This window comes from Varroa destructor, unplaced genomic scaffold, assembly GCF_002443255.2.
Source record: "Varroa destructor unplaced genomic scaffold, Vdes_3.0 BEIS01000006.1, whole genome shotgun sequence".
Taxonomy (NCBI): Eukaryota; Metazoa; Arthropoda; class Arachnida; order Mesostigmata; family Varroidae; genus Varroa; species Varroa destructor.
Genome location: NW_019211459.1, coordinates 4,281,503 through 4,299,959, shown reverse-complemented (window position 1 = coordinate 4,299,959; position 18,457 = coordinate 4,281,503). Strand labels below are relative to the sequence as shown.

The following is an 18,457-nucleotide window of genomic DNA, read 5'->3' as shown; positions in this document are numbered from 1 at the left end:
AAAGTATTCTACTATTATTAAAAAATGTCTTAAAATTAAATTCATTAAATCTATCGATAACGGGGTGGCATTGAAAACTCAACAACGCAAATAGCTTAACAAAAATATGTTTCGGAAATTATGACTAATAAGGTTTTTAGGTCAAATATAAAATTGCTTGGTAACCGATATGCTGAAACACCGTCCGCAGTTTTAAATATATGTATACATATATAGCCGATTTCTGCATCCTTCTATGTAAGTTAATCGATTTTTGAACCGTATAATTATTTTATTGGGTTATTACAATTTGGCTTTGTCTTTAGATCCACACTTACGTGAGCAACTAAATGCTTTCATCAACAACATTTTCTCGACTCTTCGTTGCAGAGACCCCGTTTTACTCTCTTCAACAAGGTATAAGCAGAGCTCGAAGATGTTTAAGGTTACTACCGATGCCGCCAGTATTCTGAATGGGTTACGCAAACGACCACTGCTTTTGTGCGCTCTTCATAATTGTTCTTTCCACCCAGGAAATGGCCAGAGCAAGCAAAGATCATCATTTGAGTGCGCCTGTTCCCAGCTGTTGCCGGAACAGATGTTCACACAGCGCCCGGCGAACTGCGTTGGATTTCATAGACGTTAAAGCTCTTAGATATTAAGATGAGCTAGAGATCAAGGAATTTTAAAAATATACATGAAGATAATATTCTAGTGTGAGAAATGTCGAAAGAATACTTTTGTTTATAAGGCGCGTACGTTTCAAGAGTAAACGGTGCGTTCAGACTATTTGATGTTCTCTAAATTTGACACTACCAAAAGCAGAAAAACAAATTTATCCGTACTTAAAGCGCAGTTAGAAGATTTTGTGCACTGGAATGCGAAGACAGCAAACTATTGGAGTAATTAGAGATTTGTCTTTTTTGCGTAAAAACATAAAAGATCCGGGTTAACTCAAATTTGGAAAAATATTGGTACCGAATAGCCATTTTGAGGGGAAAGGTGAATATAAACTCCGCAATAATATATCGCAAATTTATGTGAAAAATGTAACAAATGCAAGCAAAGAATGCAACGATCATTTCTGGGCTGTAACTGTGTTCCAGCCCTATCACTAGACTAAATAAAGTATACAATCATATTATTATTATTGTCCAATTGTATTCCGGCACCTGAAACTCTATATATTAGATAGATTAGAGAAATTTTTACCTCTAGAGGTACACCTTCACTAGCAAATATATCTGTAGTTACCTGTGATAAACACAAACAAAAGTCGGCGGCTTTCAAAAAGTCATAGCTAACATCATTGCCAGGCTGCATTAAAAAACAAGCAATGTAAAACATACGATTTCGTTTTTAGATCGATTCGTCTAACATACTCTATAAATAGAGACAGCGAAAGCAAATTCGCGTGATATTGTGAACTATGAGTAACTCATACTTCACTATGAAAATTGGCTCCAGCTTCTTTGACAGTGTAATCTGACTGCATCTCTTCTACAACTGAAGAAATATTATTTACGAACATCTTCACTCTTATAGATGAGAAAAATAATCAGTTCCAATATGTGCAGAGTCGCTTAGCTGACGTTTTAAACAATAAGCCAGGAACGTTTTGTATTATTTGAGATAATTTTCAGTCGCTGCAACCAACACGGCCGTTGATGAAACATGACGAAAACAGGCTTGTATGAAGTTTTTTATTCATAGGAGTTTTGTCTCGTTAAGCACGTTTACTGATCGTTTAGGGAGTACTACAGGACTCTTCCTGATTTGATACGTATGTGAATCAATGGTGTATTTAGGTGCAAACCTACCACTTGCTGAATTACTTATCGACTTAAAAGGTAGGTCTGGCAGCCTTTGGTGTCGTTACGCATTGGTGGGCCTACAGTGGGTTGTGGCTGGCAAACTTTTGTTTACTTAGAGAAAGAACAGGCAACACAGGCCAAAACGCGGAAGAACTATACATCACTTAAAATTTGAGCAATACTTTAAAAAAACATAAAAAATTATAGGGCTACTGATTGTCAACGTTTATGAATATACTTTATAAACATTAGCAACGTGATATACAATGCCCTTAAATCTGTTGAGTATTGAATCACGCTGAGCACTTTAATATACAGGCCACTTCGATCTCTTATTTCTGCAAAGGTTAGCAACATTTGTGCTTATTTTCATCTTTCTTCTACACAGATCATTATTCTAAACAGACGATTGCACAGTATCGACCTTCGAATACAAATACTTCATTGGGAATATTGTCTTAATTAATATATTAAATATTCCATGCACATAGAAACTGCTTGTTAGAGCTTCAAAGCTGTATTATATACTCCTGAAGGCTTCTTAATGCGTTTTCGTATACTGTGCTCAATCATACATAGATACGTAACGTTCCCACTTACCTTCGTCAGTTTCCCGTTCGTCACGGTCCTCCGCAGTCGAGTCTTCGCACTCGTTGTGAGATGTGGTCACCCGCCTGCGAGGTCGGATCTTTTCGTGTATATACATTCTATCGGAAGCGGAGCACCTTTCCGCTTGATACCAATGAGGTGAAGATATTGTAAACACCAGGTTCTTATCGTAATGAAGATGGTGCTCATGCACTGCTCGCTGTGATAAATTGACTTCGCCAGGACGAAGTCTAAGGCCAGTCTGAGCTACTAATTTATTGTGAGAACCAAAAAATCACTAGCTATGAGCAGATGGCCACTACTAGTCTGAATCGCCTAGCTTTCTACTATTTCAATTGCAATCACAGCTTGCGGCGGTCTGCGCACCGGCTCGCCGTTCTAGCGCAAAGTTCAGGCAATACGGCGTCCAGATAATAACGCGTCGGGGCTAGAATAGCCACGCTCAAGGACAGAAAAAGTAGTGAGACTCGGTGAAATTCCGCGTCGGTTGATGACTCCAGAGTGCTTGGGTAATAACCATGAAGCGACAACAGTGCGCTTCAATAAATGTAGATATTTTCAAAAACACTTTTGCCTACCTGTTGTCCTCCAGCCATTTCGGATGAGAAAGCACAATCAGCTTATATATATATACAAAAAGTAGCAATAGGTTTATAAGAAATGACTAAAAGCACTGAACAAATCAAAAGGCGCTGATTTCCCTACTAGGGTCTTCATACCGATTACGTGTTTGTTTAATTCCATAGCTTCAAACTGCTAGCCGGTGATTCCATTTGCTCTTGTTGTTGTTTCGGTTCTTGCGATTAAACGTAGTATCAGTGGTCGAACTAGCGGTATCTCAACTCCTAATTTTGGTTGGATAAACCGGTCTCCTCATGCGCAGATGAAGTTGTTAGGAATACTGTTCTTTAATCAAAGAGGTGGACAGAGAAAACTATCGTATGGCCTTTACTACAGCTTCGTTTCATGTAGGCCACGGATAGAACCTCCACTGTCAGCGCTGCATCCAGCACCGCAGGTAATCACAATCAATGTCAGCTAAAGGACCGCCGTAGAAAGCTGCTGCTACTTAAAACCTCTACTGCTCTCGCTGCATTATTAACTTCCATTAAACCGGATAAATATTCGTAGTGGCCGTAGCACATGAAAGCAAAAACGTAAATAAACACGCAGTACTACGGCATCAATTCTGTCGCTCGGCTGTGGGTTGGGATGCGGGCTATCTCTTGCCCACCGGAAGGCTGCGCGCGCAACGAGTTGACGATAAGAGTGGGTCGGCCTGACGAACGCGGACCCGCCAGGTTTCAAAATACAGTTAAATTTTATTTTAGTTGCGAGATGCAAACGTTGACGGCAAATCAACCTTAGAAAGGGAGTGAAATTCAATAAAGATGCTTTAGATGGAAGGTAAGCGAAGCAAGATGCTTGAAAGTTTTGGATGGAAGTATTAGATATATGATTATAATACACAGAAAAGAACGAAGTTTGGTTAAGGATAGAGGGAACACCCATAATACAATTAATATGCGACCTAGAATGTTGCACGTAAATGTATACATGTGGTAGTGGTGTGTGGTGCAGGCTTGAACCGGGTATAGACAGACATGGTTTTGTGCTGGCAAGAGTTAGCTGTCTGTATGATGGAATGCTTAATGGTGATACCAGACGTAAAACTCAAAGCATAGAGATATATGTATATGGCGTTTCTATTTAGTTTGATTGAACTTCATCCTTAAAGGATCGAAAGCGATCGAGGGGTGTGGTATGAGATTGCTCAGATTTTATGCAGATTGAATTGCTCAAGGTACAGATTCGTAACCGCAAAAATATGATTTTAATCATATAATGGAAAAGGTTCAAAGCATTTGGTTTAACACGAAAAAGTCTTACAATTTTTTTTCACAGCTACATAGAAACTAATAGGTTGACTTTTACGTGATATCACTGTGGGTTCTTTTTTAAGCATGTCATTGACTCTGATTTTGGCCTTAGAATTTGATTGGCGGAAAAAACCGGGCTATTCGGGTTCATTTGATTTTAGTACTACCTGTTTAATTCATACGTAACCTCTTAACAATAGGTCGTCAGTTCTGCCTCAGCCCAAAAGAACTCATAAGAATGGACCTTATTGTGCAATTGATCCCAAACATTTTTCACAGACGCCTATCGGGCTGTCTGAAGGTAACAAGTTTTCAAATTAAGATACATTTAATAAGATGCAGCACATGTAGCACCTGAGGCCGAATGACCACGCATACTCAATTTCCAGGATGTCATTGTATTACTAAATGAGGTAACTAAAAATATCGTACATTTTATCACAAAATATCAATATAAAAAAAAAATCAATAATATTTATATAGCAATCCAAGAAAAATGTATGTACATAAAATAAAAGGATGTCTATGGTTTTCCTAGAAGATTTTTACTGATACTTCGGTCGCGGAACAATCAGTAAACTATATATAAAAAAAAAAATGTGGTGATATAAAAGCGCGATGGCAACGCTATTGTCATAGGATGTCTTCAAAAGTTTTCGAAAATTCGGTCGTGAGTATGTGCTTCTGCTCTTCATTCTCTAGAAGCACTTTCTTGAGTCGTTTAATGTACCTACTGAACAATTAGATATGGAACTTACTCAGAAGCCTGTTCTGAGTTACAAAAATACAGTGGGTAAGCTTAAATACCGGCGCGCTCCTCAGAAAGTGGGGCTCTATGTTCAAAACAAACATGGCGCCACCCGAGTATTCGAAGGAGCAAGGAATTCTTTCACCATATTGACGTTCGGACATGACCGGCAAAAAAGACGTTTTGTCCGATGAATAAAACTATTTGATCTTTAACTATTGTGGGGTATTTTACAACAGAAGCTTGTGCTTGCTGTATATCAGCGTAAACGTCATAGCTAGGGCAAATTAATACTAATTGCATCATTCTATATATAAAGACAGTTGCTTCATCGCCTCGCTATTAACAATGGCACAAGCCGTACATAGCGCAGAGGATACAGTACGCTACCGGGTGTTTTGTTCATTGGGAGAAAACGCTGGCATTATTTCTGATTCCAAAGGCAGTGCCCTGGGACCAAGGGCTATTCTGGACCGACGTTTGGCCGCCATTGAGGACAAGGTCCGTGTACGGGTTGCTGATTATATGTGGCATGTAGAACGGTTTAACCTGAAAGTTGTTGATTCAGCGACTGAACCTGGACTCGAGCCGCATCTTGCAGGCAGCGTATTTTACGGCGAGAATGTAGATGATGAGTGGTTTGTGGCACATCTGTTCTTCGAGTTGACCCGCGACGACAGCGACCTCGTTGTTCAGGTAGATGATGAAGATGGGAATATATTTCTAATCGAAGCGGCCAACGTGCTTCCGCGTTGGTTAACACCGGAAAATGGTGATAATCGAGTATATTTGCATCGAGGTGTTGTGCATATTGTACCAGAAAGTGCCATCCCTGAGGCTGACTTGACAGTTAAACGTGCCGTTTCCTTTGTGCGAGCCACTCCGGCACAAAGTGTCGCATCAGCTGCCATACAGCAGGCCATTCGCGGCAAGACCAAGGACTTTGAGAGTGTCAAGATGATGCGCGCGACAAAATTGCACCGAGCCACCGTTGCCCTCCCGGTGAGAGCCGCAGCTCTTCTGCGTGAAGATCCATCTCTCGTCGCTGACGCTGCGCGGGCGTTTGCCCTTCGCACACCTCTTGACGATCGAGCACTTCGCGCCATGAAACATTTTCCACCAGAGGTCCTCGTACGCCGATCATTGCTTTTGACACGCTTTAATTATGGACAATTGCGTCATGAGCGGTGTGTCCCAAATCCATTGACGGGTTGGAAAATACCAGGAGCCCGAACTAACCGCAACAGTCCCGAGTTTATTGAAGCCGACCTTGGCATGAAACTTGCCTGTGGTCTGGAAATTCTTTGCGTCGCTCTTGAAGAAAAAAAGACGTCAATCGATACGAATACGCGCTTCCTCTATTACATTCGTCGTCTCAAGGAACGAAACTACTTTCAGGGAAACCTTGAATGCTCAGAAAAGTATAAGGAATTATATGATAAAGCTAAGGGCTACTTTCTACAACAGGATAACGATGGGGAGGATCCGGAGACTAGTCATCAACCGATGCCTGATATTCTAGAGCGCGTCAAGGCTCTCCAACCCGATATGGCTGGACTTATCGAAGAAGAGAAAGATCTTACTCCGCCAGATAGCGAACATTGGCTTGAACTGGATGATGCTGAGCTCAATAAGCTTCTCGCGCAGTACACGCAAGGCGCTCCTAGTCGAGGACTACAAGAGGCCTATCACGAAGAGTCACTCACCCAGCAGATAACGCAGGGACTTGAAGACTTTATGAAACATGTTTCAAATTTCGACGGTGCCACGGCGCCAGTGGCAAAAACGGCATCCTCAAGCTCACGACGCCGGCGCCCCAAGAGTAAGGACAAAACGAAGCGTCGCAAAAAGGGCGGCCTCATAGCCGGTACTGCTGCCTCAGGGCTGAGCAACTTAACAAGCAACAATGGAACACAATCCGGACATGGTGTTCCAATAAAGAAGGACGAAGCAACCGCCGTGGGAATCGATGACATGACAAACCTTTTGAGCGCTGTGCTCGATTTCAAAATACCGTCAGAGTCCGATGACGACTCGAGCTCAATGAGTAGTTATGGCGAAGATGTGAGTGAGGGTCTTGCTCGAGACATGCAGCAGTACATGTCGCTCATGGATAAAGAGCTCAGTGGAACGAAAGTGGGACAGAGTTTTGAGCGAGTGGCGCCGCGTGCTGCTCTGGAGAACTGGGACGATGATGTACCCGCTGTGGACATTCCATTAACAGCTCTAAAGAACATTCTAAAATCAACCTCTGCCGCTCGCGGAAATCCGGGCCCCGCGCAAAACCTTTTGCATTCGATGGGAGTCCACATACCACCCAATTTGGATAGTGATGACGATCCTGAGCCGGTGAATCCATAAGCCTGAACTACGGAGTTGCTAGTCTGGCCGTTACAGCAGTTTTTCCTTGTCAAGATTGAGCACACAACTATTCTGATAATTCGGTTAATAACTCGGATGGGTTTGCTGGTGTTGAGACTTTATAGGTGTCCTAAAATTTTAAGCTCTTGTTTGTCGTATTCATCTATAAAAGAGTTTAGGAGAAAAATAACAAACAAATACAATATATTCTCAAAAATGGCTTTTGGTGTCAAGCTGTTTCATCCAAATGCACGGAACAGCGTGTAATTTAGTTTTGATAAAGGGCTAAAAGCATTCGTACGCGTTATTGTACGAGGAACTTACAATGTGAAAGTACAATGAACTCCCAACATCATCTGTTTCGATTTACACAAAACTACCCATTGTCAGTCTAACGAAAGCGTCAATTATTGTCGATCAGGTGGTATTTTTTAGCATTCCATCATAGCAGAAACGCAACAAATATGAGTAAAAACGTGTTCGAGCAGTACAACCTGAACATTAGGCTCAACACCTTTCTTCTTGTAAATTATTATTTAAAAACTCTAAAAATAGTTATTAAAGAAAGGGAGCGGAAGCATAAATGCTTTCACATTCTGACTAATTGTTTGCTCTATTCTTCATATTCAAAATATAGTTGACGAGAAGATGATCGATCTCCTAGTGTGACGCCACTTAGTAGTCATGTTCGCCGTATTGTTATTGTTAGCACAAAAATGATTAATCAAATACACATGTTGTCTTATTACAGACTGTATCTGAGAAATAAGCAAACACTAAATAGAAAAATAAAGATGTTAAACATCGTCTTTGAATGACGACGAGTTTTTTTTTTGAGTCATATGGGTTGAAAGTATATTTTATGCATTTGGTTGCAATTCAAAAAATTGGATCCTAAATATGACTAAATTTGTATCTGTTCCAGACATTTTCTTCCATTACACATATGTTAATCTAATGACGATCAGGAATTCCTGTGTCTCATTCAAATCTTCGTTGTAGTTTTAATGATTTAAGTAGCATATAGCTTGCTGATTATTTGATACAAGCTGTCGATTATATGATATGTCATAGGTATCCTAGACTGTAAACACAATAAAAACTTGTTTTACATTGCGTGAGGCGAATTTGTGATATTGAGTGTTCCAACGATGACTGATTAGCTTGAAATGTCAGTAGGCATATTGCTAAAAAGTTCTGCAAATCTAGATGAGAATTTTACATCTTTGATACAGCGACTGTCGCTTTTGTAGTTGGCAAGAAAGTCAAACTTTTTGAAAAACTGTGCCGAATACACATTTTTATTAAAAATATAAATGTATTACAAAATCAATGCGCATATACGTATTATTCATAAACGGCTCTTTAGTTGATCTTTCAGAGCTTAGTACAATTGACATAAAGGGTCACGATTGTTCAACGGAAATCGCTCAATCCCAGATGATTTGAGCAGTTCGTAAAATCTATCGAAACCCATTAGACGTTTCCTTCTGGCGAATAGACAGCATTTTTTGTCCTCTAGAGTTGAACTAGATGGCCTTGGAATATGGCAGGAGTCCATCAGATTTTTATTCGAAGATAAACTTGATATAATCGTTGCCTGGGACCTCATAATAGTTCGTATTTAATCAGACCCAACCTGATGCAATTCATTCATAACCTCTGTATGACAGGCGCCAACAACATTGAGGAACAACAACTTTTCATTTTCCTAAAGCGTAAACAGAAAAAAGCGTAAATAGTCAAGACCATTCAAGATTTATGACGACACAGCTTGTTATAGACTTGTTGTGCAGTTGTTTCACTATTTGCATATGAAATTGGTAACGTCTAAACAATGTTAATAGTCATAATATGTCCAGCCTTATGTATCTAAATTAGATTATTCAAAAACTAATTAAGTAATCATCATTAACTTGATAATCGTAGATTAGCGATGTATGTTTTAAACGTTTTGACACAATAGTTACTTTTGTCTGAAAATAAAACTTTTTTCTGAATAAAAGCGAAAACGAACCTTAGTATACTCATTAGCAAACGCTTCAAGGATAAGATCCCCACGCTGGTCAGTAGATTGACAAAGTAACTTAAATACTCCATCGTCATCCAGTTGCACGAGTTCTTTAAAACGAGTATTGTATCGCTCCAACATCTGCAAAAGGTGAAATCGTAACAAAAGGGTGATAATTGTTGATTTATTATTTTTGTTGTTGAGTAATAACTGATTATAATTTCAGGGACGGTGATTTAATTTCCATTCTAAGAGATTTATCGGTCATGAAATGGATGTAGTCTTTGTATGCGATCAATAGCTGCTGTTTCATTTTCCCTCACCACAGCTCTGATTAAGAGTGCTGGAATCGAATAAACTGTGGACAAGGGAAAAATAACGCCATTATTTAACACGAGCAACATATATGAAATGGAAACGGAAATGGTACGAAATGAAAAAATATTGAATTGATAAGTGAAAGTATCTATCTATTGAATTTTCACATGCGAGGCATATTATTAAGTGTGGCTTACGTTGGAGGGAAGGTCACGCCAGACGCAATTTATGATCGCGTATGAGTATCTTGGGTTGTAGTATTCTGTAATAGGAGGCAAACAAGCATATATATTTGCAATCATCTGTCAGGTTTGTACACAATATCCTTGAGGTGATTCAAAACTTTAAAGATGAGGCCATTTATAATAATGAGAAATTTGATATAAAAACTAAGCGACTCGTAAGGTTGCAAAGTGTAAAAAGCGACCGTGAACAAGTCTGTGATGCTTTATTATCGATAACTGCTCAACGTTGGATAAGGAAGAAAGCACGTACTGCATGGGTTCAGCGTAACTAAGCTTTGTCTTGTGGTGGTGCGGTCTAATTGGCCTTCAGTGGTGAATAAAATGCCAAATATCATTAACAGATGGCTATAATGAATTGATGACACTGGATTGGAAAACATCATAGCAATTTCCTGCAAAAAAAATGCATGACTCCAATTTAGCGCTTTGGTGCTTAAAAGGCATGAAGTACCAGACGATAACAGCTACCTTCAATTGACACCTAAAAGGACTCAAAAAACTAGCATCTTGGTGTCCATAAAACGATATAGTCATTGTCCTCCGCACAACGGTAATGCCAATTCGATATTTATAGCCCTAAAATATATTTGTTACAGTCTGGTCGACGTCAGCACGCTCTTCTACGAATAGTAAGATGTGGCTCAAAACCAGCTCAGTGATTGCATCCATGTGCCATTTGATGATGTTATCTCTTGACGTTCGGATCAGTCGTTTTTTTAGAAAACGGCGTTTTTTTTCATGACCTTACCGAAATTTTTCAGAAACGTCGTTCCGTATTAAAGGCAGCAGCAGCACCTGTAGGTAAACGATAAGTTCTTAATTTTTGATTAAATTATCAAAATTTAGGTAGTCAAAAACAGCAGAATTTGGTCAAAATATTACCTCCGCTCTACCGTTACTTCTTAGTGTTATATCCAAAGCGCGCGCGGGTATCTGTGAAACGTGTGCCTGTGAAACGTGTGCCTGCAACTTCGCCGTATCCTGTCTATCCTGCAGGTTTACAGAAATGGTTGGTAATACTGACCACGCTTTTGTGGCAATCGGATACTCATTTGAAACGCCGCACTTGACAAATCGAGGGAGACGAATATTGAGACTTCATATATAGGGCTTCACGGTGAACTGGACCATGACCTAGTAATTAAGAAAGCGAAGACAGAATGGCGCACAGGGAATATCCACATAATATTTGTGCTGGCGGTTAGCTATATTTGATGTTGTTTGTCTTTGCAATTAACGTGTTACATATCGATAACCTAATTTTTTTATGTCTTGTATAGAGCGTCATCAATATATTCGGGAATCACTTTTAAAATTTTCGTCTAATAACGAAATTATCACTGCAGGTCTGGTTTCCAATTGTAAATTATCATTCTATAACAGACATGAGCCGGAGAATAAACCTAACGTAGTTTAGTTACGACGAATCATTGTCCTTTAAACAAATGTTTGCGAAAGTATAATGTATTTAACAATTGAGACTTGACACCACCTGAAATTGCTATACACTATCCACTGAAAAATTTTTGTAAAAGAAGGATAGATATATGATGCATCGATGGATAGGAAAAATAACACGGATTAGGAAGGTCCTTAAAGCAGTTGCTGGAAATGTATCGTAAGAAGCCTGAACACCTCCAACAACAACATTTGGGCGAGTCATACAACATCATTTAGCATGTTCTAAATGAAGGTCTTAAAACAATCGGTATATACAAAGTTTTGCAGAACGTCAAAAGGATACTGAAAATGACGAGTATAAGCAACGCTATTGAAATCAGCAGCAGCAGAATAATGTTACTAATACGTTTCCTAAATCATTGTGAATTATTACAACATTTAAGGTATTGCTATAAATTATTGTATTTAATAGTAGGAGAATAAGATCTTGTTAATTTGCCTTATTGCGTTCTTTAAATGAATATTGTTGTCTTTCTGTAATTTGTGTTCTTTGGGTAAATTGTTTAGCTCTCGGAAAACGAAATATTATAAATGTTAATTATAGAGAAAGGTCGCTCGCTAGTGATAAACTAGTCCGACGCTAACAGCTAGAGAAACATATATGGCATATATTTAATTAAAGCCATTTCGGCTATTTTTCGGCTATATCGACAATATCTATTTAGCTAAAGGATTCAAGTTCAAAGATCCCAATCCTTTCAGAAGGTGGTCCCATTTATTTTTACATGTCACTCACATAACTCGAGTATATGGATTGTGCGTGTTTACTAAAACATAGGTTACAACTGGTAACTTAGTGTTCTTCACAGTGCTGTCCGTTGTAATTTCAACCGCGTTCTCTCTATTTATATTCTGCCATAGCGTTTGAAGCCAGGAGTTACTTGTTCTGCGGTCGTAAAACTTTGTCTATAGTTTTCTTTTTGAAAGGTTTACATCTAGGATCTTGGCGGTTTTCGATGCTTTCATATATGATGGAGAATGGGCACGCCATATGTAGCAAACACTATTTAGACATAACTTTCTTAGAGAAAAAAAACATAACAGTGTCTTTATTGAACTTTAGCGACCCACAATTAAGAGATGAAATACTCTATCGAATCTTATCATTAATCTTTTTCAGCATTCTAATGTAGTTACGTAGATCCTACGTACTTTACCTTGAGATTTAGATAGTAAAAAATGTAAAAATATTAGAATAGATTTTCACATAATAATTTGCACAAGACTTAGTGGTTTTGCAGTTTCCTTTAATGACTAAACAGTAATTAGTCACTTACTTTGCATATATCCAACAGAGTCACATTATTAGAACAGACTCTAAAATTACAATGTAAAAATATTATTGTAAACCGAACATACTTATGTAAGCACTGTCAACGTTTTATTATCCCAGTATCTACAACGTACAGAAGTGTACGTTGTAGATACTGGGATGATAATGATCGTTCACATCATTATAGTTTTGATTACCATATCTGCTCTCGATCATTGCTTAAGCATATGGAAGATGATTTTTGAAGAGTCAATACAGCTTCGCTGTAAGCAAGGATCATTCGCAAGTTTTGCTTGTCTGTACTTGAGTAAAAGCACAACTACTTTGGCAATGCTTAGCATTTGAAAAGTAAATTGTAAATTACTTTCCGCCGCATTTTCTTTCTGTAATTCAATGTGCTATCCTTGCTAGGTTGTTACCCCTGCCGTGTTTCCTACGCATTGTTAGTCAATAAAAGGTTCATACTAATAATAATTGTATATTATAATAACAATAACAATTATTGGTTGCTGCGACACCAATGCCGCAATAGCATATTTAGCGATTTTATATATATATATAATATCTTGGTAAGATATTGTCACATTTCTCAATTAAAATATACTAATCCATGCAGCCTCGTTGGACATGAATTTTGCAATGTACATTAGCTTGTTTGCTAATAATAAAATAGGTTTGTTAGAAGTCCAGTCTACACCCAATCAATAGGTTTTTTTAGGGTTTCTAGCAGAATGCTTTCCTCGCTGCCTGGCTCCGGTTCGTGCTCGTAATACCAACGTGCGTTCAGCGGCAGCGACATCAAAATTGCTTCGTACCTATTTGAATAAATAAAAAATGCATATCTGTTATTAGATATCTGACCGATAGCAGAATGTTACGATAACCACGTGGCAAATTTTGTTTAAATTTTATTAGTAGTAAGTACAAATTTTTATAACTCCACTATCCATGCATGTATGCCGTTTACATAACACAGTTATCAACATACCTTGCTCCTGGGGTAAAGAGGCCAAATTTAGTACCACGATCATACACCAAGTTAAATTCGGCATAATGGCCTCGCCGTACAAGCTGCCAGTCACGCTCTCTGTAAAGGAATAAACATATTATTAGTTACCTTCATTCAGACCAAATGCGATATTTTTCATAATGCGGTTTTTTGCATTGTCGAAAAACGAAGTGTTTCGTTAGTCTTTCGGTGTCCTATATTTAATGTAATAAAAAAGGTGGTTATTTACCTTTAAGCTACTATTTTCAGCCATATTAGTTCCAGAGCGTTACAATGGGCGCAGACCGCAACGCTAAGCATGAAATTATTCCGTAAATCTGTTTCATTATACGCATAGCATTGTTATCAGGAACTTCATTTACCTGTATCCGTAGCCTTTGTCTTTGTTCTTAAGTACAAGCGGAATATACGACGGACTGACGCTTCTTGCGCACTCCTCCACAAACTTGAAGATATTTTCCGGTTTTCTAAATAAATTAAAATGGTTATATAGTCAAATACAACGGCAGATTTTTATTAATTTGCACACCAGATTTTATTACACATTTTACATAGAGAAAACGTAACAATACTTTAATGCTGAACACTGACTGACTCTGATCTAGATGTATAGACTACGAGATTACTTTTTAATCAGAGCTAAGCTCTATTATAATGCGAACATTATTATGCGAACACACTCCTATTGTGTCTTTTGTCTCACGTACTTGTCCACTAAATCGTCAAAAAAGATTCCGCCAACGCCTCGTGCAAATCCGCGATGCTTAATGTAGAAGTAGTTATCGCACCTTTGGAGAGAAAATATTAGAAAATGTATAGAAAACGATAAAATTAAGGTGTACGTTCTATGATTCTTTTTATATAATTAAAAACGTAAACTGCGGAACGATATATGGACAGAAAATGAACGGATGAATATCAAAAGCTGATATATCAAAAACATATTTTTTACGATTTCTCTACTTCTACCTAATAGTACATCATAGGTCATAGGTAGAGTTGCTTTGCCTAATGTCGTACTAAAAATGTACGTTTTTATGGGCTCACTGTGTTCCAACCATACCATTTCTTAAACTCAGAGTAGTATCTTGGTGAGTGCCGACCACAAGCGTTCTTCAGCGTTTGATGGAAATGTCGAACATCATCCCTGCAAAACGATACAACCAATTATTTTTTTTTTTGGTGATATGGTGAGTAGCGTCAGCTGATAAACCATGTACTACAGTAAGTTTCTAAATAGGACATAATAATGTAACCACAATGTGTCGTCCTGCCCATCTGTCCAGCTCATTCATTGGCGCCTGCCATGGCCCACATATGTCATATAGTGTCTGGCATACAATTGTCGACCGTGGACTAATGGACTGTTTCAGTGCGTGACTAGGACGTACCGATTTAGGTAGTAGGGTGTAAGATCGGAACCGCCACCGAACCACCATGTTAAGCGTCCACGGATATCTGTGACTTCGAAGTAACGATAGTTGAAGTGAACCGTTGGCACATTTGGGTTTCGTGGGTGGATTACCGAGGAAATACCTGATGATCATCATATGTTGAAATTAGTAGGAATGTAATATCAAGGTAGCCTTGTTAAAATAACGCAATCTGCAAGATAGGAAGCAGTAAAGAATTCGGCTGGTAAGTTGAGGCTTCTTAATGTTTCAGTGGCTCGACAGTCGTTTCTTTCGGTCGCTGCTTACCCATGGCTTTGAACTCAAATGGTGGTTCTCCAAAATCCTTTCCGCGTGCTTTCATGTGCTGCAAAGCTTCGGGTGGAAGTGCGCCCTGAACAACAGATACGTTTACTCCAGCCTTTTCAAACACTTTGCCATCCTGTAAGACGCAGGCGATTCCACCTCCGCCCTCTTGGCGTTCCCACCGATCAATCTATTACAGTTTATAGCGAAAGATTATTGATCGTATCATGAATAATATCAAGTGTAATTTTCTCAACATTCAAGGTCTACCATTTTAGCTTTACGGCAAAATAATAATATAAGCATTACTACTATGCCTAATATCACTATGGCACACGAGTCCAAAGTGAAACCAATAAACTCGTTCCCGATCCAACTCGTTTTGACAAGTTTGTCATATAACTCCCCAAAAACACCTACCCGAAATTTCGCATCTGAGTACTGTGCTTCGATTTTCTGTAACTTGTTAACGAGGTCGCTTTGAACGTCCATTATCATCAGTTCCATTTTTGTTGGAATTGCATCGGATCTAGAACAATAATAATACCTTCTTTATTTACTTATTCATTAAAAAAATAAATCACACGTTATTGGCATTGTGTATATTCTGTCGAGTTAAGCCTCGCGCGAATGTTATAACATATGCAATCCCACACAGAAACAACAAACAAAAGCAAAAAGAATATATTTTGCATACCGTGCTTGCAATTCTTTGAGTGGTGTTATAGTTTTGGCTAGAAAGCTTGACGTGTCGAGCGCCTCTGGAATCAAAATGCAAAGCAAGGACATAGTACGGTTACTCTAGTTCTTTAATCAAAATAAATCCATCACCTCTCTATCGTTTCGAACAGTGTTATTTGTATTTACAATTTCACTGATTCCGCTTATCAACGACTATGCAACCTCTCGTTAAATAAATGTCAACTTAAATCTTGGGTAGGAAACTCACCTCTGAGTTTCACTGGCGATTCGCACAAAATTTTATACACCATGGCACCGCCTGTAGCCGCTGCGACTACAACACCTCCACTAACACGACGAGCACAACTGCAGAGGTAGACAAATCGCCAAACAGTACGACCCGCTCGGAACATGGTTTCTTGAATTTTAATTCCTGCACTCCTACTTCCTGTCACTTTTCAACGAATGCACACTTCACGATGGAACAAGTTAGCATTCAAAAAAGCACGTGCCGACAGTGCAGCCAGCTTTAGCGCTTGATAGCTGATATGGGCTATCATTTGGTATTCACTTAGCTTAGCGAGTAACTGGCCCTTGTTGCATACAAGCTTGTCTGTAGTAGTAGGATTTATGCTGCCTCTAGGAAAGACCCTACAACCAAAGCTGTTGGTGTCAACATGGCGCAGCTAAAATCTTCGATACAGAAGTCGGCAGTGTGTCAGTGTTTGGGGAAGTGGCGCGTAAAATCCTGCCTCGCCGGATATTCTTTGCCACCTGACTCTTGGCCTTCAGGACGGAGAGCACGGGTGATGTGAACTGGTAATGAATTATGGTCTAACACGGTATTTGGTCACCGATCGTATGATTTCGTTGATGCAATCTATATGTGTTAGAAAATGAGATAGATGTCGCCATGGTTTAATTAGAAGCTATGGCTTTGACCGATGAATGTAAAGAGCGCGCATTTAGTGCAACTACTGCACATAAGTGCAAGCAGTTTGCATTGTTTGCCAATGCACATGTTTATATGTGTGAGTTACATGACGAAACCGTGAAACACAATAACGGGAACTATTGTAAAAGATACAAGAAAAAAATACCTTATGAACGTACAGAGACTTCCCAAAAAGATGTGATTGTATTTTTGAGATCGTGTCAAATGTGTCATTCCCACACTGGCATGATTGAGTTGATTTATAAGCTTATTAGTTAGATCAAATATCTACATGTCTTTATTAATTTCTTTGTTTTAAATTCGGACCTGTTTCAAAAAATATTATTGTAGATTCTATATATTCTGCCTTCTTTAAAGTACCGTAAAAAATTACCATCTTTTATCTTTGAAAGATGAAATATCATATAGTAGTAGACGAATCGTAGCCAATTTTACAAATGAATTACCCATTTATGAAATTTATAAGAATTTCGTATAAGATTGGAGAGATGGAGGACCCCGCCTCACTGGCTTACCATGACCATCACAGAGAGTAGCGCCTGCTCAAAGTGGCAACGTGAAAGTGAGGGATAATAGCTAGGCTGTAACTAGGCTCCTATCGCCTACTCACAGGGCAACTTCGACAGCCACCCAACAATTTACACAACAAATGGAAAAGAAACAGAAGCGACATCGTGAGTAACTAACGATTAGACGGGGGCCCATCGTTGGTTTACTCATTACTTTTTGGTCTGGCACAATCCTCCAGTTTACTCTAGTCGTCGTATTCGCCATATGATATTTATGTGTTGATACCAATCACCGTAAACATTAAGCGTCATTTTCCGCTTTATACTACTGTGAACTGCTAGATCTGTGTAGCTTTTTTCTTTTTTTTTATTGTCATCAATATATTATCCTACATCCGAAAGCTCTCCTCATTTGAACTTTTAGCCCACATAGCTAGCTGTTAGCTACAAGTTGTTGTGACGGCGTCATCAGAGATGTTGACCATTGCCACTTATTATTATTACTGAAATTATTATTCCTTTCGTTCTTGTAAGTCGACTCATTGTCATCCCAATGATGTGGTTTAAATAATATCACCACCAGTGTGTAACATGCGCATGCAAACTTCGGGCTGTACTATTTATTTATATACATGCTATGCTGCTCCCGCCACTGACGAAAAACGGTGGCCAGCTGTTCAGTCAGAACAAAAGCCGGCCTGATATTAAGCCTGCGTAAGTACCGTCAACACTAGATCTGCAAAATACACGCAAAACTTGCTTACTCGCAGCCTGCCTCTGCGGTTGTTGCTGTTATCTCATACAGCGCAAGCCGTCATTGCCAAACTTTGCTCACGTCGAAACTCTGTCGTTTGTTTAAACCGCATAGCTCCTGTTGGCAGGACATCACACCACCAAAATGTTCTGC

General features: G+C 39.0%; 4 protein-coding genes across 7 annotated transcripts in view; 1 reads left to right on the top strand and 3 right to left on the bottom strand.

The window, feature by feature from the left end:
• LOC111252763 (sin3 histone deacetylase corepressor complex component SDS3) overlaps positions 1–3,626 on the bottom strand; it is a 10,183-nt gene extending 6,557 nt beyond the window's left edge. For 2 of the 3 annotated variants that reach the window (XM_086992602.1, XM_022811155.2), the window contains exons 1-2: positions 2,394–3,626; positions 318–600 (exon numbers count right to left, since the gene is read on the bottom strand). Coding sequence is in view for 2 of the 3 variants with exons in the window: in XM_022811155.2 (XP_022666890.1) it covers positions 318–348 (31 nt within the window). In the remaining variant the exon portion in view is untranslated. The remainder of the gene's footprint in view (positions 1–317; positions 601–2,393) is intronic. The other variant, XM_022811153.2, reaches the window with a different exon arrangement.
• Positions 3,627–5,136: 1,510 nt separating this feature from the next.
• On the top strand, positions 5,137–8,209 carry ecd (ecdysoneless cell cycle regulator). The gene has a single exon (XM_022809884.2). It carries the CDS (start codon positions 5,379–5,381, stop codon positions 7,389–7,391), a length of 2,013 nt encoding a protein of 670 aa, XP_022665619.1. The 5' UTR covers positions 5,137–5,378; the 3' UTR covers positions 7,392–8,209.
• Positions 8,210–8,662: 453 nt separating this feature from the next.
• On the bottom strand, positions 8,663–11,986 carry LOC147754765 (uncharacterized). 2 transcript variants are annotated; one of them, XM_086992607.1, is made up of 6 exons: positions 10,848–11,986; positions 10,714–10,760; positions 10,216–10,357; positions 9,918–9,982; positions 9,409–9,543; positions 8,663–9,102 (listed from the first exon to the last, which is right to left on the bottom strand). In XM_086992607.1, exons 3-6 carry the CDS (start codon positions 10,346–10,348, stop codon positions 9,016–9,018), a joined length of 420 nt encoding a protein of 139 aa, XP_086848733.1. In that variant the 5' UTR covers positions 10,349–10,357; positions 10,714–10,760; positions 10,848–11,986; the 3' UTR covers positions 8,663–9,015. The 2 variants fall into 2 exon arrangements, with proteins under 2 accessions (XP_086848733.1, XP_086848734.1); XM_086992608.1 differs by lacking the exon at positions 10,714–10,760.
• A 133-nt stretch (positions 11,987–12,119) lies between these two features.
• Coprox (oxygen-dependent coproporphyrinogen-III oxidase) lies at positions 12,120–18,451 on the bottom strand. Its single transcript, XM_022809887.2, has 11 exons — positions 18,315–18,451; positions 16,355–16,966; positions 16,103–16,166; positions 15,826–15,934; positions 15,409–15,595; positions 15,100–15,244; positions 14,772–14,855; positions 14,416–14,496; positions 14,071–14,175; positions 13,688–13,786; positions 12,120–13,514 (listed from the first exon to the last, which is right to left on the bottom strand). Exons 2-11 carry the CDS (start codon positions 16,497–16,499, stop codon positions 13,391–13,393), a joined length of 1,143 nt encoding a protein of 380 aa, XP_022665622.1. The 5' UTR covers positions 16,500–16,966; positions 18,315–18,451; the 3' UTR covers positions 12,120–13,390.
• Positions 18,452–18,457: the final 6 nt, after the last annotated feature.

Bases quoted from the DNA above. Each gene is read 5' to 3' on its own strand.
- ecd (XM_022809884.2), top strand. From the start codon at position 5,379: ATGGCACAAGCCGTACATAGCGCAGAGGATACAGTACGCTACCGGGTG.
- LOC147754765 (XM_086992607.1), bottom strand. From the start codon at position 10,348: ATGATGTTTTCCAATCCAGTGTCATCAATTCATTATAGCCATCTGTTA. The intron at 9,983-10,215 runs GTACGTGCTTTC...CTCCTATTACAG, and splicing joins AGTTACGCTGAACCCATGCA to AATACTACAACCCAAGATAC. The intron at 9,103-9,408 runs GTTCGTTTTCGC...TTTACGCTTTAG, and splicing joins TTGCTAATGAGTATACTAAG to GAAAATGAAAAGTTGTTGTT.
- Coprox (XM_022809887.2), bottom strand. From the start codon at position 16,499: ATGTTCCGAGCGGGTCGTACTGTTTGGCGATTTGTCTACCTCTGCAGT. The intron at 14,856-15,099 runs GTACGTCCTAGT...ATCGTTTTGCAG, and splicing joins ACACCCTACTACCTAAATCG to GGATGATGTTCGACATTTCC. The intron at 13,787-14,070 runs GTAAATGAAGTT...ATTCCTTTACAG, and splicing joins GACAAAGGCTACGGATACAG to AGAGCGTGACTGGCAGCTTG.